Here is a 27422-nt window from a genome sequence, read left to right on the forward strand (position 1 = left end):
ATGCATTTATAAACACACATTAGGTACTACAGATAAAGAAAGCTCTCCATTTTCTTGAATTGCATTACAAGAAGCCTGTTACTGCTTTAGTCCCCAGCTCATTTCACCCCAGCAGTGTTCAGTATATGGAGTCAAAGTACCTTATGGCATGTCACCAAGTGCACGACCTAGGAAGTGCAAGACAATGGATGTGCATTGTGGGAAATATTTCTGGAACTAGTTTGTTAGCTACAATCACTTTGAGTAAACAGTTTTTACTAAATATTAAATATATTTATAGGCACAACAAAAAAAGCTTGTGATTCAGATTCATGTCAAGCAAACACTACAGTATTCCCCTAATCTCTGACAAGGTCCAATGCACACAGTGACACACATAAATGTAATACATACACATATTAAGATATATATTGTTTCAATTGCTGTATAAGTAGAACATTCACTTAATCAGATATTCAGATGTTATTCAAAGTCAATATTGTCAATATTCAGTATGTCAATATTCTGTCTAGCAATTCAATGTTTCAATAAAATCACATAAGACTTACTGTCAAGGTCAGATGCTTTTATTCACATACATGTTAGCTTTTAAATAACGCAAGAGGCTTGTGGTTAAAATATATGGTATAATAAAAACACAGAATCACTTGTATTCCTAATTTCTCATACTGATCAATAGCATCTGTAGGGCCTTTATTGACACAAAAATATTTAGATGTATCTTCCCTGTGATTAGACCCAGTAGATTCACATGTAATAGGGGGCATTTTAGGTTGAGTTTAGTACTGTGGTACAAAAATGGTTCATATATTAAATATGGGGTCAGTGATGTAAAGGAATTTCAGGAACCAATCAGTGTGTGTTACAAACCCTTTGTCAGAATGTACAGTATATGATTTTACTGTTAAAACAATGCCTTTGTTTAAAATAAGTTACATTGAAGAGGAGGAAGTCCCAATAACCCACATCTTTTTTTCTTCTTCCAGGAAACAGTTTTTAATGGTAACATTAAGCAACATGAGGTGAATCTGAATGTGTGAGGTCCTGGTCAGCCTTCCCTTTCAAATAAAGTTCTTTTCTAAAATGATACAGCAATCTTGAATCTGTTTTGTTGTTATGGAACACATAAATAAAAATAAAATAGTCCCTTCACTGCTGATAGAAGCATTGTCATTTCACAGTCAAGCTAAACCGAGCCAAACTCAGTCATCCATAATTCATACTTCTCCAGATCAGCCGCAGAGACGGACTTGGAGATTTTCTTTAGTGCTAATTCAAAGTCTTCCATAGTCACAGGCATCTGCAGCTCATCCTTTGACAGCGCTCGAATTTCCTCTGGAGTCAGGCCCTGAATCCGACGCCGCATCGCCATCATGGATGCATCCCTGAGACACAAAAGGTATTGAAAATCATATATATATATATATATATATATAGGTATTTAGTTCTTACATTTCCTTACCCAAAAGAAGGAGCGGTAACTATTAACTATTAGCACCAGGTGTACCTCAATCTGGCTCTCTCCAGTGGCATTCTGGGGGATGTAGTCCTTTAGCTCCACCCAGACTACATTTTTCTTTCCTCCCCCCCCTAGTCTGCCAATATATATGTAAGCAAGCAATAAGAGCTGACAAAGAGTGCATTACCAGGCATTATGGACCTCAACGTTGTCCCGGACCTCATTACCCAAATGCTCCAAAATGCCTGGCAATGCCCGAGGAGAGTCTTACTGCTTTTATACTTCAATGTTACAACACATTGGAGTATAGCCTGCAAGTATACTAGATATTTGTATCATTCACATTGGTTGGATTTAGTCCGGTTCGTGTATAAAGATAGAAAGCTGGTGGACTCATCGGACATTTCAATATATATTTCTCCAGTGACTTGATGGGGCAGTTTGGATCGTCAGGGCACTCTACCCTATCAAATTACCCCTACGTGTTTGTTTGATTTGTTTTTGTGATGCGGTTACAAACATTCTAAGGGCATATACTAGGGATTATATCTCTCTAGCTCAGCTAATCACAATGCAGGGAACTATATATAAATATCCTACTGCAAGGCAATCAATGAACTAGTGTGGCATTGTGTTAGCAAGATCTACAGTAATGTAAGCGGATTGAATTATGCTATAATGGTCATCTACCAGAGATGAAGATGCTGAATAAATTATGTAGTTTCAGGCTACAATATATTGTACACACATTATGACTCTGAACTCCATTACTAGATCCCAAAAGCTAACATTTAAACTAAATGAAATGGTTGTTGCTTTTCCTACTCCTGCCAACTACTAACTTAGTGAGACAGCTGCAGGTGGCCTCGTAGTTTTGTACCCTTTTGACATATAAGCCGCTAACGTGTGTACATATGCATCCCCAGCAGTGGAATAATAAGCCTGTAAAAGAATTACAATGGTAATACAAACCTGCACACATTAGTTATATCAGACCCTGAATAACCCTCAATCTGTTCAGCTATAACAGCAAGGTCGACATCTGTTTCCACATCAACTTCTCTTAAATTTATCTTTAGCAACTCTGCTCTGCCTTGTGCTGTCAGATACAAAAAAGAAAAGACATACATTAATCGCTGTACCTAGGAACAAATCTTTAGCAAAGGAAAGAAACGTTCAAGCACACAACGCATTGTAATGGGAGAATCCAAGGTGGCTGCAGGCCAATATTGACCTTTGGTTTGTGCTTCTACTGAGATTAGATTTTTGAAAGGATGACTGGTGTTCATATCCATACATTACTGACACAGTAATAGTTACATTTGAATAAAAGGTACAATAGAATTGAGACCCTAACCTGTAGGCAAAGGAATGTATATCCGCTTTTCAAGTCTCCTTCGCAATGCCTCATCGATGTCCCAGGGGAAATTTGTTGCTGCTAATACCATTACCATTTTTGAAGGGTCATCGTTATCTGATGCGCCTCCAACACCTACAAAACAAACAGCCTTCAGTTGATAGGATATCTACACTTTACAGGTATGTTCACACCATGCCCCAATACGAGAGGTTCTATCTTCTATTGAACAGAGACTGGTGGAAAATCATTTCACTCACATGGTCTAACTGCAGTAAGATCTGCTGTGCCTCACAGGAAGTGATTAGATACCTTAAAGAAACAGTGTGAACTTTTGAGGATCTACAAAATTGTGTTAAGAAAGAATGAAAAGATCTTCAACACAAGATAGGGGAAGGGGCAGATAATGCTGCTAATGCTTATAAGAGTCAAGAAGCTTTAGTTTGTAGTAAACCTTGGTAAGTATTTTTAAGCATAACAAACAAATACGATTTTCAAGAGGTAAGGCTGCAGCACCATTACTGTTAGTGAGTATACGGGAATATACATGAGTCCACACTGGACACAGGATCTCAGATTGATTACCATCCATCTGCACAAGGAGTTCTGATTTGACTCTGCGACTGGCTTCGTGTTCATCCGACGTGCCTCTGCGACCACAAATGGAGTCGATTTCATCAATGAAAATTGTGGTTGGTGCGTAAAACCTAGCCTAGGAGTTGAGAGGAAGAAGGTTTAAAACAAATATACTTGATTTATAGTCACCTTTATACTTTTGTATTTATCTCAAATATTACATTGATTTTAACATATAGCGGTTTCCAATGCATCAAGAGACTATACGGGATTAAACTTTTTGACAAAATGTCAAAACAAATTCAAGGTCCTCATAAAAGTACATTTTTAGTTACACTATTTTTGTTTACAGTCTAGACCCTTAATTTCTGATGAACTTTGTCTGTAAGCTAAGTTGCACACAAACAATAATGGCATTTTCCATTTTATTTTTGGAGTGGTTGAGAATAATCACTTAATCCTTGACGGAGCAATAATGGAATCAGATTATGAGAGTGTATAAATGGAATAGATATGAGATCTTCGGGGAATTAATCAGATACTGAAGCAAGTAAATTCTTATAGCCTTTTACTGCCGTATACAAACATAGTGAATTGTAAAAGCATGGACTAAACGCAGGGAACCATGATAAAAGCTATTCACTGTGAATTAAAATGACCATGATAAAATGGGGGAAATTAAAAAAAAAATTGTAGGCCATGCCAATGCAAGGTTTACACGTACCATCTCAAACAGCAGCCGGACTAGTTTCTCAGACTCTCCTCTGTATTTGGAGGTAAGAGTTGAAGACGAAACATTGAAAAAGGTTGTTCCACATTCTGTGGCAACAGCTTTAGCTAACATTGTCTTTCCTGTTCCTGGAGGTCCAACCATCAACACGCCCTGTTAGATAGGTAAAAAAATAAAATAAAAATACTACTACTACTACTACTACTAATAATAATAATAATAATAATAATAATAATAATAATACGACTTGGGTGAAATGAAATCTGGTCATATTCCTGGTCCATATGTTTCAGTTACTTGACTGAAATCTTAGCTCAAACCAAAATATTATTATTCAAGCAATATAATTAGCTTGTTTATCTTTAATAATCATGTTGGAGTCCTAGTTATTCAGTGATGTCAAAGAAAGAAAAATATACAAAATTATTGTTACGCAAAGGAAAAAGGGAAGGTAGGTCTGGGCCATGGATTCCAAAACTAACATTAAATTGCAGTATTAAAGTATATCACAGAACTAGACCAGCAGTAAGTGGCAAGGTACAGTATCTGCCTGCAGTCTTCTGTTTTAGCGCAGTTGACTGGAACTTGTAGGGTTTGGCTTCCAACCTGGTCCTTAATTACATCACTGCACGCCTAGGTTGTGATTACAATCCCATCTTCAGCACACATAACAGTGCGTCATTTACTCCCTATTCACACAACCTTATAATGTATGATCCTCACGGTTTACAAACTAGCATTAATGGTAATCATATGGTTTCAACACCAGGGTGCATTATTTAGGTAGTGAAGCTTGGGAATTTGATAGTGCAAATAGGCTAACATAATTATTATCAACACAGCAATACTAACAATGCATACAATGTCGGAATGACAGGAAAATGGGTTTAATTGGCTTAGCTTTACACACTACTTGACATCATAACTTGCAAATGCAATAGCGCCATCTAGTGGACAAAAAGGTTACTGTACAAAATATTGTAATACAGTACTGGAGCCCACCTAGTTTATGAAAATGTATTATACAGAAACTTCCTTTTAAGTATTTACTACATGGGCAATTCTAAATCAAGATGCCAAAACTTATGATAAAGGGAGCATCACACTAATTGCAATTAACTGCCAAGTTTTCTTCAGTAATTAATTACCAGCCTGACATTTTAACCCATCGTGGCTTTGTAACAATTGATACATTAAAACCTTTTAAGTTGTTTTGCAATTTTCTGTGCCACAGTGATTAAATGGATGCATTTTGTCTTCTATTTAAACTGCTTCTCATCCATAAGGCTTTTATCACAAGCCTTAGTTACATGCCTAGATAAATCTAATAAGAAGCAAATTGCTCAATTACCCCTACACAGCAAACTCTGTTTCACACATGCAGCTTGACAGGTTCTCGAATACCTTTTTTCACTGCAGTTGACTACACAGATCAATAGGCTAATCCTATATGCATTAGGTTAATTTCCCCCCCATTCACTGAAAACATCCCTTTCAAGTAATATCTACTGTAGTTCCTTGAGCTAAACAACTGGTTGGGGACAGAAAACTGCATAGACAATGCTGTTTGTTTTATAGTTGATTTAAATCAGAACAAAAATGCCTTAAATAAAAATTAAAATCATATTAAATATCTAAAAAAATCTTTGTGGCAGGGCAAAGGCCTTGCACATTTTAATGTTGTAAAAAAATATGCTATTTGAACAGGGAGGACTTAATGGGATCAAAAATCCATGTAGAGAATCTGGTCAGGTGAATTTGTTTAATTGGAAGTAAGAGCACAGCTGTTTGTGTTTTCCGCAGGTCTGGGCAGCTCATTTTTTAATATTTTTTGTAAAGGCTGTTTGAGGCGACTTTACTTTGTTTTGTTGTTTACTTTGTGCCAGACTATCAATAAAACTGTGTGGAAGCTCTGAACTTGATACTTGCCTGTGTGGCCAGTCCAGCTACCATATCAGTCTTCTACATGGACATTGCTTTGTATGAAGATAAAAGACAGGAATTCTGAAACAACCTGAAGAACTAGTCAAGCCCAGCTATGAAAAATACTGTACCTTCCAGGGCCTTCTGATGCCTTTGAAGAAGTCAGGCATCCACATGGGAAGCACCACTGCCTCTCTCAGCAACTTCTTAGCATCATCCAGGTCAGCTATATCTTGCCTGAAATTAGAACTAGAATCACAATCTGGTTCCACTGTTTTCTTATGCAGAGTCATTCACTCAGATTATTTACTGATCCATGTTTGGCACCAGGCCTGTTTATCTGAATACATTTTTGATACCGGTAGATAGATAGCCAGGGATTTTACCATGGCACTAGGGTTAACATCCCTTTGAAGGAATACCATGGGATCTCGTAATGAAACAATCTCAGTTTAAGGGCACCTACTGCAACTTGCTGGGCCATTTGTTGAGCTGTGATCTATAGTTAAGTGTGACCCTTACTGAATCACTGGCAACATCACCTGCTGCATCAGAGTTTACCTGAAGGCCCCTCATTTCAGTGCTGACTAACCCAACCTTGCTTTGCAGGGTTAGATGTCAAAGTGCTATTAAACACCATCAATTATAATTTGATGTTTTAACTTTTGGGGGATTCATTTCTGACAGTTTTCTTAATATTTAGTTTGATTATAAACTTCTGTTTTGTTTTACCTCCTGTTGTTTTGCAAACATGAAATAACATTTTAACCTTTGTGCTTAGGTTCCTCTTTATGAGGAACAATAGTTTCCATGGTGACCAACACTCCAACTAGGAAATAGCCCTCTACCTGTTTATGGTTCTGTCAGAGTGAGAAAAAGCATGCATCCAGTAACCAAAGCAAAATATGTTTTTTCCCTCTTTTAAATGGATCACAAAAACATGTTCAGGTTAGGGTGTGTTACCATGGAAATGACTGCTTCAGAAAGAGAAAATAAGGGAGCAGGCACACGAAGGCTCTTGTAGGGTTATTATCTGCCTGCAATGTCAACCACATCGGTAAAACTAAAAGAACACAGATAAAGTGGTTATAGCTAATGAGTCTTTCCTGTTTTCTCTACATAGGTCTCACAGTTTGGAAAGTAGCACCTTTATCATACATGTACTTCCGTTTTAGGAAATGATTACCCGCACTAGGTTAAAGAAATGTATGCCTCTCTTTAAAAGGTAGTCCTGCCCTTCCTAGATCATTGCACCGGGTGATTAAAATGGCCCCTATTATTAACCAATCAGCTGCTTCCCCTTATCACTGACCTATGCTGCAGCCCTTGACATTCTTTGACCCTGAAGACAATGGAGTTTTTATTTATTTCTTAGCAGACGCCCTTATCCAGGGCGACTTACAATTGTTACAAGATATCACATTATTTTTACATACAATTACCCATTTATACAGTTGGGTTTTTACTGGAGCAATCTAGGTAAAGTACCTTGCTCAAGGGTACAGCAGCAGTGTCTCCTACCAGGGATTGAACCCACGACCCTCCGGTCAAGAGTCCAGAGCCCTAACCACTACTCCACACTGCTGCCCTCCACACTGCTGCATTGCCCTAACCAATGAAGTGAAAAACAGACACCTGAAAATAAGGGAAGAAAAGTGAGAGCTTTCTTTAACCTATTACGGAATCAGATACCAATTTTAAAAATAAAACACATGTTTGCTATAATATGTGCTATTTCAAAACTGCACACGGGAGACCCAAATGAGCTTTAACTAAAACACTAAATATTGAGAATATTTAATTTCCCGTGATTGTGCAAGACTTTTGTTTGATGTTTTTTTTCTAAAAGACGAGCACAGTATGACAGTGAGTTTGCAAGTATGCTAGTTATTAAGAGGTTCAAATCCAGTGGTACAGTATCTGCTCATACCAATGAACATTAGGGTTTCGGGATACAATGTCTCTTTCAAGTGCATCTACTAGGTCTTTGTCATATCCGGTGCCATCAAATCTCCGCAGCTCCCCCTCGCCTCCTGCATCCTGGGGATTCTTTTTTCCCTGGAATTAAACAGAATTTGTTTATTTGCCCACTGAAAAAGTTATTTCAAAACAGTGTGTTTTAAATGGTTTGTTCTTTGGTGAATAGCAGCCGTTTGTCTCAATTTGAATGTTAGTTTCAGAGGAAGGTATTCAGGAGTGGATTTTCATTACTGGGAAGACAAGGACTGAGATTTCCCAATTAGCCACCTTGAGGAACTATGTAACTATATGAAGGCTTTATGAAGGAGTCAAGTACTAAATCCATCATATTAATCCCACTTAGTCCAACAATCTTTATTGTAATGCAACATTAAATCTATCATAGTAATCCCATTTAGTCCCACAATCTTTGTTGTAATGCAAAATTAAATCCATCATATTAATCCCACTTAGTCCCACGATCTTTGTTGTAATTCAAAATTAAATCTATCATATTAATTCCACTTAGTCCCACGATCTTTGTTGTAATGCAAAATTAACTCTATCCCTTTTATTGCCCTCATCGCTAAGATTGCAAATCCCTACAAATAATCCAAAATAAAATTTCTTATCTTTAAAAATACAAAGAAACCCTCCATGCCATTTAATTCTGTGGCATGCTTTACAAATAACATTTGCCTTGCTTATGTTTACAAATGAACCAATTCAAGCTACCTGTTTGAGGAATCAATTCCCAAATCCTCTTTATATTCTGCATATCAACCAGTTGAGGGTTTAATCACATTCAAGTGCATAGAAGCTTTGATTCCTCTGAACCTGATAAAGTTAGGCATGTGAACTCTGTGCATTTGTTTTCAAACTGATTTCTTATGCATGCAGTAATTGTTGATTTCAAATGCTGAACTGACCAGCATAGTAAGAACACTGCTTGAAATACGATAAAAACACACTATAATCACCATTTACCTTGTCATCCCTGGCTTTAGTTCTTGAATCCTTACTGTCTTTACTGCCGGGCTTCTCCGCTTTTAATAAGGGCTGAGCACGACCGACAGGCCCACCACGGTGCTGCACGAGCGGAGACTCTTTTCTTGCAGGTTTCACTTCTCTGTTCGGACGCTTTGGCTGGCTTGGAGCTCTTTGTAAAAAGAAGAGGTTTTCAAGTCTTTAATACTGTATCCTTTACCTGATCATGTAAATTTGCGCATGCTTGCTCGAAACAACCCCAAGAACCAAGTTTGGTGTAACTCGGAGATGGTAGGGTGTAACCTGATGGGTGATTTGTCACGGATTGATCTATACACTATGCTTTTCTAAATGTAGACAAGCAAGAGTAGAGAACATTTTTATGAATCTCAAACCAAAAGCACTCTGGCACGCTGTAAAATAAAAGCAACAATTATTTTTAAATAGCACAAGTTCGATTTGTGAAAAATGTGACCATTCTGGCTGAAGCAATTGAAGAGCAAGTATTAGTGCTGAATATCCCACAAGGAGGGAAGCTAGGAAGTGTGTCTTTCTCTAGAGCTGAGCCTTTCTTCAAACAAAGTTTTTCATTAAAATGACTTTGTTATGCGAATGCCAAATTTCCAATCAGTCGATTAATAATCTGATAATACGGGAGTTCTGTTTGGTCTACTGATCAGAGACTGAAAGAGTATCAGGATGAAGGGACAAAGAGAAGTCAAAACATCACTTAGAAATCGCTTGGTCTCCTTTAAATTGTAGTTAGTCAACTTTAAAGGCGAAGCCTCGTTGGGTATTTTTAGATGAATTTAAAATGAACAAAATAGCTTTTTTTGCAATAACAAATAAAACCTGTGTGGACTCTTGAACTGTGACCAAACTAACTAATCAAAATGTAGATCCCTTTTCATGAATTCAGCCGGTGTCAAGCCTCAAAACAGATTCTTATTTACCGCTGCAACTATGCAGGAGGTCCAATGCAGGTAATATACAGTATGGTTTGAATGAGACTTCCCCTTGTAAAACTACAATAGTGTTCTAGTCTCTATGCGTAGTAGACTCAAAATAGTCCAGTCAAAGTTACCTGTGCTCAGCTGGAATAGGAGGAGGCCAGACGGCAGGGTCCTTGGGGGATTCTTCTGGCTGTGGTGGTGGGAAGTCTACAGGCTTGTCTGTCTTGAAGCTTTCCAAAGTCCCCATGATACTTCTAACCTGCTCATACTCTTCTACCAATTCTTGCCGCACCTAAAATGAACACAGTCAGAGAAACAAAGTCAGTTAAATATTTGCTTTGGAAGGACAAGAAAGTAATTGTCCAATTAGCATGTTTGTCCAGATTTGAATATTAATTGTGCTCGATGTATTTTCATCTGCCATGATCGTGATTGTGTTTATTTTAACCCCGTTTTTTTTTTTCTATGCAAGAAGCAGGTTCAGGAGGACTGTTAAGCCAGTCTTATCTTTTCACTCACCAAACATAAGCATCATGTTACCAATCTACTTATCCCTGGAGAAAAGGAAGCACACCGAGGCAAACTAGCTGCGACGGACATTCCTTCATACTGCAGCTCTGTGGAACCACACGGCTCAGCTTTTACTAAGTGAGTGTAATCCACTGGGGAGCCCAACTCATTGTAGATATCACATTGTGACAGAAATATCAGTTCTGGTTGTAAATCTCCCTCCCGACCTGTGAGGGCGCTAAGTAGTGAAAGGGAAAGGCTTTGGACGGGTTGGCCTGACAGTTCATTTCCTGGGTCGGGAAGTAGGTCGGTCTGGAAGAAGGCGAGACTCCGTTGCAGGAACGTATTGACCTGGAAGGTAAACGAGGTAGCAGCTGCAGACAGTAGAGACAGCTGCAATCGTTTACCAAGGGGCATGCATGATCGCATAAAGGGGCCGGAGAATTGTAAATCTTTTCCTTCGTTTTGGTTTGGAAATAGACCCGTAAGGACCTGTGCACTGTGTATTAAGAGCATCACGAGTGTTTGTTTGTTTGTTTTGTCTATAATTGTTATTTGTATGTTTATAGACGGCTGACACGTTCCGGAGCTGTCGCTAAGAGCCAGCACTGAACCCGGAACAGCACTGCACTATTTGTCACTCTTTAAACTGTATCACCCACCACGAGCACTACAGCACACACCCAGGACTGGTGACCGTGGCTGTATATTGTGGGAGAGATACCGTGTTTATTGTTTAGGGCTGCAATCCCTGTTACTGTTCTCTGTGTTTTACGCATCGCTGTGTATAACCAGAGTTTATTATTTGGTCACCAGACCTGGATTATAAACAAAAATAAAACTACAATTTTTTCCATACCGGATTACCAATCTGCGTCTGTTTATTCCTGCACTGCATCACCTCTGCACCTGTTCGTAATCAGCAACCACTTTGCCACACACATGTATCTGTTTAAATACATAAATAAATAAATATGTGACTGAATAGTGACTTGATCTACATACCTGTTGCCATTTCACCTTGAGTGCTGGATCTCTAAGAGACTGACAGTGCTTATGGATTTGCTGGATCACCCCCTGGTAGTAGACCATAGATGAATCATAGTTCCCAAGAAGAGCATACTCCCTGCCCTTTTTAGCATTGTCACAAATATCACTTAAATTCATTGTGCTGCCTACAAATCAAAACAATAAAAGGTTTAATCAGTGCTATAATATAAGATAGAAATCCTGTATCACAGAAACAATTTTCCTGTGTGTCCATCTTCTATCGCAAAATAAAAAGCACTCTGCGATTTAGCCTCGCAAAACATCAAATATGTTTTCAGAGTAAAAGCTAATTACATTCTTCCAGTTACAGATTGCTAAATTATTTCATGGACAGATTTAATAACAGAAGTAAAACTAAAGCAGTGTCTTACGTTAGAAACTTCAGGACATGATGGAGTGACTTATGCTCAGAAAATTTCCCTACCCAGCCCAAGGGAGTGCGCAGGTCTCCCTGTGACCCCCCAGCCATTTATTAACAGTCATAAAAAATACATCTGTCAAAATAGGACTGTTTTTTGAAGACTTGGTTAATTGAACTAGTGAATTAGCTTAGTTTTACTTGTTTTTCCAGTAAAATAATGAATTAGCTAATAAAATGCCCAACAGCAAAACGATAACAATATAACTTTGAATATGACAAATAATTAGTTCTGGGAAATACCTGCACTTGTGTCTTTTTTTTTTTTTTTTTAATTAACAATATTATATTTAAATAAATGGGTGATTGACACTTTCTCGCAGGTATTTGGTATTTATTGTAATGATGTAGAATATGATTTATTTATGTATGTTTTTATTTATTTAACCTCCGTTGAGATTATATATCAAAAGGTAACTTGGTATGATAATCACAATAAACGTGTAGTTTGGTTTATTACACAATATACAGAATATACAGTGTGCAACCGTTAACTAAAAAGGGTGACTGTTTTATCAGCTTAGTTTTAATTTTTTTTTTCCAATATTAAATATACTATCTGAAAAACTGCATTCTGCCAACGCAAGTTAAATACTTCAAACCGTTTCTTAAATAAATAACCCAGCCCAATATAAATTAATATTATATTGATATAAACACAGAAGAACATCTTCCAAACCAAACAAAATTACCGGCGTGCTGAATCTGTGTACTGTAATTTAAGGGGGGGGGGGAAACAGAATATGGTATTAATATTGTTGAAGAAGTATTCTCTCTTTTTCTTTTAATACCATATTAACATAACAAAACCTAACAAAATAAACAATATCGTTGCGTTGTCAGGTTGAAGAATCTCCAAAACCTCCCCATCGCCGAACAATTTTACTAGCAAATTGTGTATCATGGAATTTGTAGTTCCATTACACTTATTCCTTTTTAAATGAATAGGCCATACACTTTTAAAGAACGACATTTCCCACAATCCACTGCTGCGGTTTACACCCTTCAAGGCCATAGAGAAACAAACTAGACTGCTTGACTGCAGATTTAATCACCGCTTATGTACAAGTTTTAACATTTACCATTACGCTACAGAATACACAATGATATCGGTAGAATATTACCAATATTTCTATACAGATTGTAAATAATAACTGTTTTACCTCAACACATACCCGTGTTTCTGTCACTAGCTGCTGCAGCCCGTTACAGCAGCGATGTTACCATGGCCGCAGAGAGACGCTCAGAATGACATAAGCCGGGGTGGGTGAGCAGGCTGCCTCAGTCTGGTTGAGTCGGTCACCAAAAAGCCTACATTTCAGTGACCTAAATTTAAAAACTAATGTCTCAAAAAGTAGTACTGTAGTAATTTCTTGAGAAAGAGACGGTGTGGTTGGAACCGACATATAGAAACCATTACATTAATATATAGTATTGTGTGTGATTAAGTTTCTAAATACAATAATTGTTATAATTATTATAAACATTTGTATTAAATGTAATTTTATTACAATTATGGTTTGTTAATTTTGAAATCACTGCCTTGTCTATATTTGCTTTCTGAGCTATTACACTAACAGTAAGTGGTGGCAGCTATTTTACATAGTTTTGCTTTCTATAGACCTATTGTTCAATTTATTCCATTTTAAGGGAACCGATGTAATAACCCCTCCCCGAAAGCTGCTTGTCACTAGGTAACTTGCAGCAGAAGGAGGTTATAATTACACAGTTGTAAAATGGAGTACGGTTTCAGTCTCGCGTTTTTATGCAGTGAATTATGTACTCTGCAGACACAAGGTTAATTCTGTTTCAAAGGTATTTGTTTGTGTTTGTGGATACGTTTCTGCAATTATATTGTGGTAGACTGCAGTAACATACACGGATAGGCACTTACGAAAGGGCAAGGGCCACACAATGTCCATCTCATTATTGATAAAACCTCATTAAACTGATTACACTCTTCAGGGGATTTACATATTAAACAACCGGTGATTTCTGGAAGCTCACAGCAAATCTTGTATGCTACAGCGCCCTCCTGTGGTCGCTCTTAGTATGTATTTTGTTGCTCAGTGGAAATATTTTGGTTTAAATACTCCAGTATGGAAGCCCTGAACAGCGGATGAAAATAAATAAATAAATAAATAAATAATCTATCAAGCACGTACGAGAAACTAACACGTACGTGCGTGATAATATTTATGTAAAGATCTTGATGGATTGCCATGTTTTTATCATTATTATTGTTATGGCCATAATCTACGTTACTCTATTGAAAAAAGAATGTGCAAAACACAAAGTTATTCATTTTGATTCACAAATTACTAAATTATGAATGTTTTTTTTCCACTTCAATGTTGTATTAAAGCAGATCATGTACAACCATTCTGCACACAGGAGAGGGCAGCAGAGAGCAAGTCCACACAGGTCAGACGTAGGGCTCCCGAATTCATAGTCAAAGCAACTGAAAACAGATTTCGAGTAATTGCATTAACAACAACTCCGTTTCTGTTTTTTAAATATAAACTACCAACCACCATCAGACTGGCCTCTTAATGTTTTCTGAGGTTATTTTGCTAAGATGGTCCAGGCTATAGCTCCCCCTTAAGGAAGTTATTTTACATCCAATTCTGTAATTAAGAAAGTTTGTTTTATTGCAAAGCTGTCATCGTCATTTTCACATTACTGGTGCTATCTGTTCACCCACTTCTATGTGCAGAGTCCTAAGAGAAATACACAAAGTTTCCCATAAACATCTCAAGTGTGGCTCTCAGCCTAATGGCGCAGCTGTATTGTTTTATAGTGGTTACAGACATTCCTACTCATGAAACAGGAATGAATACAATTTGAAAACATTCGCCCTTTTGGCATGTTTGACTTATGTAACGTAATTCGTGATTAGGTGTAGCTAAGCCTTCGACTGTTTGTACCATACTATACTGATTATTGTGTTTAACATGGTATTTATCCATACATTGTTTATTGTATACGTAACTAGAAATATTTTTGTCTACAAGCTGCATTCAATTAAATTGAATTGGTCAACACTGCCTCAGTTTTCCCATGTATAAAGTATTTCAGTGGAACAGATTATGACTGAGATTTAATTAAAGCCACATGTGTTGAGTAGGGGACTGTGGGCAGGTTATTTCTGGAACATGCATTTACATCCAGCATTGCTGTCACAACACATCAGAGCAGCCAGGTTTTTTTAATGGTATTCTACATACAGATTTGGTCCTGCGGGTTGTGGCATACAGAACATCAAGGGGTCAGGAAAATTGAACATGGCAATATGTTAAAAGTGATTCCATTGAGCAGGAAAGAGAAAGAGGCCCCGAACAACTTAGAAGACCAAAACCAAATGCAAATTAATTGGGAAAAGATTTGACCACAGTCATCTAAGGAACTGAACTGATCAACCTCTATCGCTGGGATAAGTCACAGCTGCATTTTTTTAGCCTGTGATAATCAGATAAGAGGGTTGAATTGATATAGGTTGATGTAACTGATCACTTGGGCACCACTTTTTAACACAACTCTTTCAATTAGGCATTTCAATCGTGCGATGGCTTCATCATCCTAGTGGTTGCTACTGGAAGTCATGTTCAGAATAATTATTATCAGCCTCAAATATAATTAAGCCTCAAAGCAGTGTGGAGTAGTGGTTAGGGCTCTGGACTCTTGACCGGAGGGTTGTGGGTTCAATCCCCAGTGGGGGACACTGCTGTTGTACCCTTAAGCAAGGTACTTTACCTAGATTGCTCCAGTAAAAACCCAACTGTAAAAATGGGTAACTGTATGTAAAATAATGTGATATATGTATAATGTGATATCTTGTAACAATTGTAAGTCGCCCTGGATAAGGGTGTCTGCTAAGAAATAAATAATAATAATAAATATGTAAAATGTACAAAAACAGCAAAGTTCTGAATACTGTAGTAATGTGATAACCACAAGGGCTAAGTTCACACAGGGTCAGGCCAACAAAGATGTGATATAAGAAACATGACACAATCGTATACAAACTTTTACAAACCATATTTCTACAGTCTAATTAGTTAATTAAATGTTATTAAAGTTATAGCTTCTACCTTGTTAAAAAATGTAAGAAATAAAGAAAGCAGAACTTATAGTTAGTGCTAAATAAATGACAGTATAAATCAAAAAGAGACATGAGTTTTAAAAAATCCAAGAAAGCTGCAAATTGTGTTCTCTTACAGTACAGTATTCAAAGTAAACAAAAAATACATGTTTCCTTATGATGCTGCAAAAGAAGAATCAGGAATAGAAATAAAAACAAAACAACAGGCATAACCACTAAGTACACCTTCGCATGAAACTGGATTTCCAAATACACTTTCATCACAGCATTTACACAAAACAATCTCGTAGCTCTTCGTTTTAAATGTGCTCTGTTTCCTGCTTCTTCACATTTGGTTTGGAAATGTGTTTTACCTTTATTACAGTTTTCTGATTGGTCTACCACACTTGTCTGTGGTTTACCATGCTTTTACATTGAAACATATTACACAAGAAGTGAACTGTGTACTTTGGAGGGGCTTAAATGCCTTATAAAACAGGAATGTTTTATTCCGGTTTATTCATCATTTTTATCTTGCTCATTATAAAATTGTCCCCATCCTCAACGTAGTCATCTTCATCCTTGTCAACATCATCTTCCTCATTAGTAGAGTATGCAGCAACATCCTACAAAAATATCACAGTTAATCCTATCAGCTGTTTATTGCTCCCTAATAGAAACCTATGTTACAGTAACCATGTATTTTTATTTTAAAACAGGATATATGTTACTACACTTGGTCAAAGAAATCTTGTTTTCATAGTGTTGCACTTCCTTGGTCATTTCACCTGGATGGTTAAATTGTCCTCACTCCTTTTCACTCACTTTACTGTCATTATAGCCAACCAACTGTTTCTTCTATTGTCTGACATGCTTTCAGTCAGTAACGTCCTTTGACCCCGAAGATACTGCTGAGGTGAAATGAACCAGGTAGTGCAAGTATAACAGATGTTCTAAGAGTAAGGCATGGAACGGTTCATGTAGTACCAGGTATCATGTTTTAAAATGAAAAGAAAATACATGTTTTAAAATACTGCACGTGTGAAACCTGTGAGGATAATGGAAGTACAAGACAGGTAAGATGTATGGAATTACTTTGTTAACAAAATAATATAAATACAATGAACTATATACTGTAAATCTAACAGTATGAATATAAGCAGGCAAGAAAAAAAAAAAGAAAAAAAACAAGGCCCAAACTGAGCTAAGCTCTCTTGGAATTGCACGCATTCAACCAAGAATATATAAAAATAAATACAAATAAAAAATTGTGTACCTTTTTGTATTTTTTCTTCAGCTCTGCTGCCTTCGCTTTGTAAGGCTGCTTCTCTTCAGGACTAGTACTGTTCCACATCTCTAACAATTTCTTGGCAACGGCACAAATTGACAAGTCAGGGTTCTCGCTTGTAATTTTAGGACGATGGTCAGAGCAGAAGATGAAGAAAGCTGATCTAAACGAGAGCGGGAAAGAATTGTACTGTAGGTTTCGCTTTGTTTAAAGTGATCTAACTGAAAATGTGTTGATATTGTAAAACAGGCAAGTAAGAAATGACTGCACATTACATTATTTGACCTAAGATATTTTTAAAACCAACAACCAACAATTAGACAGTTACATAGGTTTTTCTGGAGCAGTGGGGTCTTTTGTCCTCTTCTTCTTTACCTCTTTAAGAGGTTTGTATGACTTCATCTCTGTTTCATAACGCACCTTGTCTGCCTTCGCAAGAACTTCCAACTTTTCTCTCTCCTTGCTAGAGACGGTCTACAAAAAGATTTCCATTACACGAGAGTAGATGTTAAAACTTCATGCTGATTTGAACTCGGCTCTCGCCAAGATAAGCACCAACTAAGACGTAGCTTTACAGTAAACTAATGTGATCCATATGTGTCTCCATCCATTTACGTTTCCTTCCATATGATGATGTAGATATCCTTCTGTCTGGTGTTAATGGCTGAAGTGTAATGCTGGCTCCAGGGATCAGCTTATTTTGCCTCCCTGGCGCATCAGCACACACAACGGCTGCGATGCTGGCTCCGGGGATCAACCAAAGTGCGGCCTCCCCAGCGCATCAGCATGACAACCGTCTGGATTGAGCTAAGTAGGGTACATCTCTGGGGTTTTCAAGTGGGCACCTTCCATCCTCAGTGTTTCGTCGACTAGCCCACGACACCTCAAGAGGGCTCGACGGTGATTCTGGCGTCCCAGCATCACCCCCCTCCGTCCCCCACTCAACTCAGCCCAGCTTACTTACCTGTCCCCAGCCAGAATCTTTCCGTCTCAACCACAGCCAGTTGCTGCTCCTTTCTGCTGCTTCAGATAAGTTCTTCACTGTGCGACGCAACTCTTGGCCACTGAATCCGACGTCTCTGAGAAACCGGGTTGTAGAGTGTGCCACAAATCCTCGACAACCCACTTCCACTGGGTAAACCCGAACTCTCCATCCTCGCTGTTCCGCTTCAGTGGCTAGTTGAGCATACCGCAGTTTCTTCCTCTCATACGCCTCATCTACAGCATCCTCCCATGGCACTGTTAACTCTACCAGGTGAACAAGGCGTGCTGATCCAGACCACAAGACAATATCTGGTCGAAGGTTAGTGGTGGCAATCTCAGGTGGAAAAATAAGCCGCTGACCAACATCTGCCAGCATTTTCCAGTCTCTAGCAGCTTCCAGTTGTCCTGGGCGAGGATTGGTTTTAACACCTTTTCTTGGTGGTTGCTCTCCTGGGCGGAGGAATGTTGTCTTTTGTGTGTAATGTTTTGATGGAACAGGTGACAACTTATTGGTCATGTTACGCTTGTCTTCCAATGCTAAGGCCAAACATTGCAGCACCTGGTCATGGCGCCAAGTAAACCGTCCTTGGCTAAGAGCCACCTTACATCCTGTCAAAATGTGCCTTAATGTTGCAGGTGATGAACACAAAGGACATGAGGGATCCTCTCCTACCCAGAGGTTTAGGTTCTGTGGTGATGGGAGAACATCATATGTTGACCTGATGAGGAAACTGATCCTGCTTTGTTCCATTGACCATAGGTCTTTCCAGCCAATCTTGCGTTGTTCCACACTCTCCCATCTCATCCATTCTCCCTGCTTGGCCTGGGAAATGGCCTTTATACACCTCATCCTCTCCTCCTGCTTTTGCACCTCGTTGACTACCAGCTTCCTCCTTTGAGCTGGGGCCGCCTTGTGCCATGTAGGAGGAGTTGAACTGAAACCAAGACCCCCTCTTCCATGCTGAACTTGCCCCATGATATCACCAATTCGAAGGGCAGCCTTTGCATCTTCCACAGCTTTCTTTGCCGCCCACTTTCTTCCAGTTTTCAACACAGGTGCTGCCTCCCTTACGCATTTATCGCGTGACTCTACTAAAGTCATTTCCAGTCTGACCTTGGCGCACTTAAACTCCTCGGTTAGAGCAGAGACTGGTAGCTGCAGTATTCCTTTACCATAAAGTCCCACTCTGCTGAGGCAGCGTGGAACTCCCAACCATTTCCTGATGTATGAACTGATTAAAGCTTCCAACTTCTCTACTGTTGTCAAAGAAACCTCGTACACAGTCAGTGGCCACAGCAACCTCGGCAGTAGACCAAACTGAAAGCACCAGAGTTTTAGTTTACCTGGTAGAGCGCAGCTGTCTATGCTCTTCAACCCTTCCACTGCTTGTTGTCTAACTTCTCCCACACGAACTGTGTCCTTTAGATCCCCGTCGTACCATCTCCCAAGACTCTTCACTGGCTTCTCAGACACTGTTGGTATTGCCTCACCATTAATGAAGAATGTTTTATCTACTACTTTGCCTTTAATTATAGAGATGCTCCTTGATTTAGTGGGCTTGAATTGCATTTGTGCCCATTCAATGTTATTGGTTAATTTGCCCAATAATCGATTAGTGCAGGCTACCGTTGTAGTCATGGTTGTCATGTCATCCATGTATGCTCGAATTGGTGGTAGTCGCATTCCAGAAGCCAAGCGCTCTCCTCCTACTACCCATTTTGATGCCCTAATGATTACTTCCATTGCCATGGTAAAAGCCAGTGGAGAAATGGTGCATCCTGCCATTATTCCAACCTCTAGCCATTGCCATGTAGTGCTGAATTCTGAAGTTGAAAAACTGAATTGCAAATCTCCAAAATAGGCTTTCACTAAATTTGTTATTGTCATCGGTACACTGAAAAAATCAAATGCTGCCCAAAGTAGTTCATGTGGCACTGAACCATATGCATTAGCCAAATCCAGGAATGTCACATGGAGCTCCTTCCTCTCCTTTTTAGCTGATTGAATTTGTTGCCAGATCACATTGATGTGTTCTAAGCAACCTGGGAAACCTGGAATGCCCGCTTTTTGTATTGAAGTGTCAATGAAGCAGTTCTTTAATAGGTAAGCTGACAATCTCTGAGCAATAATGCTGAAGAAAATCTTGCCTTCTACGTTTAATAGGGAAATGGGACGAAACTGACTGATGCTTGTAGAATCTTTTTCTTTAGGTATAAAGACTCCACCTGCTCGGCGCCATGCTCTTGGTACAACCTGTTTTTCCCATGCCACTTTCATCAATTTCCACAGAATTCGTAGAACTCCTGAAGCACTCTTGTACACTCTGTACGGAACTCCATTAGGCCCTGGAGATGATGAAGCCCTTGCTTTTTTCACAGCTTGCTCTATTTCTTTCCACTTAGGTGCACAGTCCTCCATTTGGTATTCTGGTGGATTGATAGGTGGGATGTCTGATGGAATTGACATAGGCTCCTGCCTTTTTGAATCTGTATGTGTTTCCTCCAAATATCTCTCCAGCTCAACCTTAGATGCTTTTAGTGTGCCATTCTTCTCACTGGTGAATAACTTCTTTACAAATTTGAATGGGTCTTTATAAAAGTTAGCTCTCGCACGCTCCTTCTTTTTGTAGCGTTTCCGTAGGCGCTCAGCTCTGCGCAATGTTGCAAGCTTATCTTTTATGACCCTTTGTAAGAGATTGAGTCCCTCCTTCTGACTTTGTTCTGCTCTTCTCCATTTGTTCCTCAGCTGTCTCCTTTCTCTAACTAAGCGTTCAATCTCCTGCTGCCGTCTAGACTTTCCAGGAATAGTTTGTACTTTTTCCTTCCTTTTTTCAACTCCAAACCTCTCACTTCCATATGCGTAGATGATGTCCCCAAATTTATCCAGCTTCTTTTCAACTGTTCCACTTAATCTTTCCAATGCAACGCAGAGATCTGTGTTTACTGTGTCCCATGCAGTTTTCTCACAAGCTCTTGGCCATTTAACTCCAGGCTTGTGCCCGTTGAGGTTCTTTTCTCTCTTATGCTGGTTTGTCTGACCGGGTTCACAAGGATCATTAGGTTCATCGCTAACTGTGTCCATGCAAGTCCTCCTCACATCTATGACAGGGGTGCTGATATCCTGCGAACTGTGGTTTGCTTCCTGTCGCTGGATTTCATTCGACTGACTTGACTGACTTCGTAAGAAGTACTGATCAATGCGAGGCCCTTGTCCCTTCTCCCTCAAGCATTTCATTCTCCCTTGATGAATCTTCAAACCCCTGACCGTTGTCGCCTTGCTCCAGCCGCAGACACAAACCTGGAGTTCCATGTCTTTGTTAACTGCAGATCTTGAACTAGTCTTTTGTGAAGTACTCTCCATACTCATATCCGTTTCCGTTCCTAAGTCGTTAACCGTGTTGTCCAACGTTGAGTCATCTTCCACCCCCGCTCTCGCAGACTCTAGGGGTATTTTTCTCTTTAATTTCTTAGAAGCCTTGGGCGGGTGTCTCCAGCATCCTGTAAACACAGAGCTGGATACTGCCGACAAGGGTAGCTAACCCTTACCAGCCCCAATGGGGTCTCTTTCCTCCTGTCAGCTGTCTCTCCAGGCTGTCACAAGGTCTTTCCCTTGTTGCCAAAACATTGAAGACATATAACAGATACCACGTGGCTCAATATGAGATAATAACTTGTATCACACAAGTGAGGATTGCCCACAAACCAAGCAAGCTGTTATTTTATTATAGCATACCAAACAAATCAATACCTTTTTATGCAATATGTGAAAAACAAGAACACACAGAATAATTAAATATGTTTCAGTGACAATCCTAATTATGTGTTACCTTCCACCGCTCTGAGCATTTCTTGGAGAACTCTGAAAAGTTCACTGATGCCTCAGGGTGCTTCTTTTTGTGCTCAGCTCTACAGGTCTGCACAAAGTAAGCATATGAGGACATTTTGCCTCTTGGCTTCTTAGGATCTCCTCTGTGCCTCTTCACAAAATTTCTTTAAAAAAAAAAGAAAATATTTTTAAAGTAAATTTGTATTCATCCTTTTTACTGCCTGTTTGCTAAGAGTATGCAACTAGTTTTGCTAAGTACACTTTAAATATGGAAGAGGAGGGTTTTGCATGCGACAGACACAGTCCCAGTTACAGTACTGTTTCTGTACCAAAACATTAATGCTAACTGTATTTAAGGTACATGTGTGAGATTTCACTGCTCAAACACATACAGTATCGGGATAAAGGTCAGAATGTAGGTACCATTGGCATGGAGGAATGACAATTGTGTATCGTCCTATATTCTTCAAATACATCAACTTACCCAGAGCTATCACTGTATCTCAAAGTACCGCGTGCATCTGCTCGATTATGGTAACCAAGTTCGTGAATGCACTTCCGTACTGTATTCACACTAACAGATGTCCCCATAGATTCTTGAAATGCCTCTGTTACGTCAATGAGAGTAGCCTGCATGTTGCCAGTAACTATCCGTCTCAGTGTCCTCTTGCCTCTTGCTGTAATTTTTGCAGGTCGACCAGAACGGGAAGCGACTTCTGTAGAACCCGTTGACTTCCATTTGGCCACAACATTTCCTACAGTGGACTTTGGGATGCCGGTTAGCGCAGCAACATCACGAACGGACTTCCCACTAATGTGCCCCTCTATGACCATTCCACGTTGTAAGTCTGTCAGCTCGGAACCTCGCGGCATCGTGACAGACAGATGTCCTGACTGAGCGGCTACACTCACCGGCTACCCTTTGATAGACTTGCCATCGGTATTATTCCCAAAGTAATGCCATGATTCCTGGGCAGGGGCGCAACACAGGTCCAGATTTCTGCGTAGGACAGAACATGAATAGCTTATTTTGATTGTTCTTTCTGTGACGGAAGCCTGCGTGCGTCAGACACAGGACTAAACAGGAAGCGTTCAGAGGAATGCATGGACACAGCGATTCAAATTAATGAAGCGACTCAATGAATGATGTTAGTGTGAAACACGGACCGAGAGAGAGAGAGAGAGAGAGAGAGAGAGAGAGAGAGAGAGAGAGAGAGAGAGAGAGAGTGAAATATTATCTTATATATGAAATATTATCTTACAATGGGCATCCAGAACAGCATTCTTTTTCAAGGTGTTTTAATTCTCCTAGAGGGTTAAGTGATTAATTGTCCTGGAGGGTTATGTTAAGACACTGAGAAACAAAGGAATAAAATTGTATGAACAAAGAACATTGACATTTGATAGGCCTGTATAAATTAGGGTACGTTTTGGTATATACCTAGTGAAAAACAATATCTTGCTAGTGGCATCCCATATGATCTAGTGGTTAGGATTCCTGGTTTTCACCCAGACGGCCAGGTGTTATGCCAGATTAGTCCAGGGGATACACACACAAAAATGGCAAGATTGTGCATTTTTCATACAAATGTGAAACTTTGCACACTTAAAGAACTTTTGGTGCTGAACATTTTTTGATATAGTGCCATCAGCGCCCCCTGTCGGACTATACCGCCACCTGGTGGCCGACTCTAGCAAGGTTACCAGTTGAGGGTTTTCGACCATATTTTCATTAATAATTGGCCAATTAAGGCTCAAGATGGCTCTAAATATTGATATGAATGTGAGGATTATCATACAAAAACCAGTAAAACAATAGCTAGTCAGCAAAAAAATCACAGAAATGAGCATAATAATAATAATAATAATAATAATAATAATAATAATAATAATAATAATAATAATAATAATAATAATAATAATATCCGTTTCTTTCACATTCTGGCCTCTGGTTTTCAAGGTTATAGTTCTAGGTACTGCTCTAAAACTGCATTGATATACCTGTGGAGCAAAATGATATACAATATTATCATTTCAAAAGTTTCTGTTTTGACCATTTTGCCAAAAACCTTACCCCTTCCTCTTTCTTGATCAAAATTCACTAATACCACAAAATGGAACAAAACACGCAAGGATGAATTTATCCGATGAAATGAGTCTCAGAATAGTGTAATTAGAAGAAGAGTCGCATTTTGTAGTCAGCGTGCATGCCTAGTTTATATTTTGCACCATCTTTGAATCTTGTCTGCTAAAAACGGTCCCATTGCAATGGTTTTGTATTGAAATGTAATGATGAATAAGGTCAACACAAGAACCGTATTCATCATTCATCAACACAAGGGCAGCAGTGTGGAGTATTGGTTAGTGGTTGGAAGATGTGTACATTTATTTATCGTAGGGGAAATATCCAAAAGATTGTTGTAAAAATCTTCAAAGAAGTTTAAGGAGATATGCAGGCAGTGTCACCTTTACAATTTTTATTTTAATAAATATATATGTCTGTAATAAATGAGCGATTGCCCGGTATACTTTATCTTGTTAATCACCAGCCTCTGCCTGTGCAAAGTGAGACTCTGCTGTTGAAAATCGGCGGCCCGAAAACAGGGTTGGAGGCGGTATCAAGGAGATTGCAACGCAGCCTGTCGTTTTGAAAGAAAACCCATACCAGCCAAGAAGCAAATAAAGAGAACGGGGGGAAAGAAACGAAGTGAAGAGTAACCACAAATGCAAAGCAAGCGGTTTGTTTCGGAACCCCGGGGTAGGAGTGAGACGCGCCGCTAGACTGGCAGAACTGCTGCGGGAGCAGTAAACAGATGGGAAGTGTTACTGTGTTTATTTAAGATGTCAGTTCAAGTAAGGATGCACGTAGTATTGTGACTATTAATGTTTGATCAAATCAGCAAGTGACTTAAAAAGCCCGGGCTACTGACACGTGCGCTGTATCTCGTACAGCGCAGTAAAATATATCGTTTTACTGTTGCCTGCTGAAAGAAAAAAACGCGTCAGCAGCCACTGTTAATTACAGTATCTGCACGCCTGTGTTTGGATTTCAGCGCCTGCTCGTTTGTGCTGTGGTGAACAGGTGATACGGCCCTGCAAGTACCTTATAACTGCAGAGAAGCGGGACAGAAGCATTAAAACGGTAGAGCATTCAAAAGGAACGGGGCAAGTGTAATACAGCTGCAGAACGAAGGCTCACACAGCTCACTTAAGGTTGTGCTGCGTGCGCAATTCGTACGTTGTGGTTTATTCACCCTCAACACTCTACCACGAAACCATAAACGGAGTGTGGGTGTGGTTGTGGGTGTGGGTGTGGGAGAGGGAGGGGGAGGGGAGGGGGAGGGGGAGGGGGAGAACACTGAACATAGATTGTGAGAATTAATTGGTGATCCACAGCCAATACCCCATGAACCTTAGGTTTAAGGTTAGGTTATTGTTATGAAATAAACTTAGTTTTAGTACCTAAATTCATCACCCTTATGTGATCGGCCTGTAGCCTATAATTATGACGTCTATTACGAGTTGGGTTTGGGTTACACTGGGGTCCTTTGAACAGTGTTCCGGAGGTATCGTGTCGTCGATACCTTGTCTGGGCATTACATTTCTAAAGTGTCTGTGTCAGTGAGGACTATTCTTGCATCCTCGGCACGATTACACACATAGAAGGTAAACAGAGACACAATTCTGCTCCGCTACAGTAGTAAATGCATTAATATTATCAGTAAAATGTTTTCCGATCTTGTAAAGCGTGTAAAACGATTGAAGTATCCAATGCATACGGTTATACAATATTGCACAATCTTAATTTAGTTGTAATGTAATTTGCAATGAGACTCAATTGTGCTGGAGACAGTATTTGTCAACTAAAATGCCAAATACTGTCAATGTACTTTTTTTCACTGAATTAAATACAGTTGTAAAAAAAAAAAAAAAAAAAACGTATCTGTCTACTAAGATTTATTTTTGGGAAACACACGACTCCAAAAGTCATCGCATAGCAAAAATGCAGCTTTATGAAGTTACTTCAAGGTTTTTTTTTGTTTGTTTGTTTGTTTTTTTTAATATAAAACTAAGATTATATATTTGCCTGTAAAAACAGATAGTTTAAAGGACATGAATAAATAAAACACTCAAACTGTATTGAGTAGTCATTATTTAAAGTATTTGCAATCTGTACCAACATGCCAGTGAATGCATTCTGTTAATGCAAATGGAATGGTAGAAAATCACCAAACAAAAAGTACTATTACAGGGTGCAGTTCAGGAGTGTGTGCACCAGATGGCGCTCAGGCATGGAAAACTACCGCCTGTATACAAAACACAGTATTTTAGTAAAGCAGAATATTTTATAACATTGAACTGCATTACATTACTATTTGAAGATATGTTTATACATTATCGTTACATTCTGACAGTATTGGATTTAAATACTAGGAACGAAAAACACTTAAAGCAATTTCTATAAATAAATCAAATGAACAAGCTGTTTTTTTTTTGTTTTTTTTTTATCTCTGAATTACAAGGGTGTTATTTGTAGCCACACAAAGCATGACACAGTTTGACACATTAAGAAACTCAGCCTTTGTCACACAGGTTATATAAGTAAACTTTATCAATTTTTTAATAAAACAAAAAGCAAAATACACAATTTCTAGTAATTTCACAAATAATCTTGATCAAAATACATATTTCATTTAAAGTATTGATTCATGACAAAAGTATTGGCACCCCTGCTTTAGTGTTTTTCGTGTGTCCTCCTTTTGCTTTTATTACAGCTATCAGATGTTTCTGGGTCTTGCATATTTCTTTCAGCTCAAACAGACTGGATACACAATGCTTGGCAACAGGATTTTTCAGATCAGTCCAAAGCATTTCTATTGAATTGAGGTCTGGTGATTGTGAAGGCCATTCCAGAATGTTTATCTTAGTTTTCGTCAAGAATTCCAGAGTTGACTTAGCCATATGCTTTGGGCCGTTGTCATGTTGGAAGATAAACTGTCTACCAATCAGACTACAGATGGTATCATTGTACTTTGTAGAATGTTTTGATACATGGCTGCATTCATTCACTCTTCAATTACATGAATGTCTCCAGTCCCTGAACTGCTAAAACACTCCCATATCGTGATTGAACCACCTCAATTTTTAACTGTACATAAGAACATAAGAACATAAGAAAGTTTACAAACGAGAGGAGGCCATTCAGTCCATCTTGCTCGTTTGGTTGTTAGTAGCTTATTGATCCCAGAATCTCATCAAGCAGCTTCTTGAAGGATCCCAGGGTGTCAGCGTCAACTACATTACTGTGGAGTTGGTTCCAG

At 39.0% G+C, this 27422-nt stretch overlaps 1 protein-coding gene and 1 pseudogene across 4 annotated transcripts; both read right to left on the minus strand.

Moving 5' to 3' along the window:
* Positions 1–550: 550 nt before the first annotated feature.
* On the minus strand, positions 551–13399 carry LOC117405394 (katanin p60 ATPase-containing subunit A-like 1). 4 transcript variants are annotated; one of them, XM_034008418.3, is made up of 11 exons: positions 13098–13399; positions 11460–11629; positions 10076–10236; positions 8992–9163; positions 7976–8103; positions 6177–6282; positions 4117–4275; positions 3402–3528; positions 2817–2951; positions 2432–2558; positions 551–1385 (listed from the first exon to the last, which is right to left on the minus strand). In XM_034008418.3, exons 2-11 carry the CDS (start codon positions 11619–11621, stop codon positions 1187–1189), a joined length of 1476 nt encoding a protein of 491 aa, XP_033864309.2. In that variant the 5' UTR covers positions 11622–11629; positions 13098–13399; the 3' UTR covers positions 551–1186. The 4 variants fall into 4 exon arrangements, with proteins under 4 accessions (XP_033864309.2, XP_033864310.2, XP_058885540.1 ...); XM_034008419.3 differs by having other exon boundaries at positions 13086–13399; XM_059029557.1 differs by lacking the exon at positions 13098–13399 and adding an exon at positions 12615–12631.
* Positions 13400–16087: 2688 nt separating this feature from the next.
* Positions 16088–23263, minus strand: LOC131737829 (high mobility group protein B1-like; annotated as a pseudogene).
* Positions 23264–27422: the final 4159 nt, after the last annotated feature.

The sequence above is a fragment of the Acipenser ruthenus genome, chromosome 8 (genome assembly GCF_902713425.1).
Source record: "Acipenser ruthenus chromosome 8, fAciRut3.2 maternal haplotype, whole genome shotgun sequence".
In the NCBI taxonomy this organism is placed as follows: domain Eukaryota; kingdom Metazoa; phylum Chordata; class Actinopteri; order Acipenseriformes; family Acipenseridae; genus Acipenser; species Acipenser ruthenus.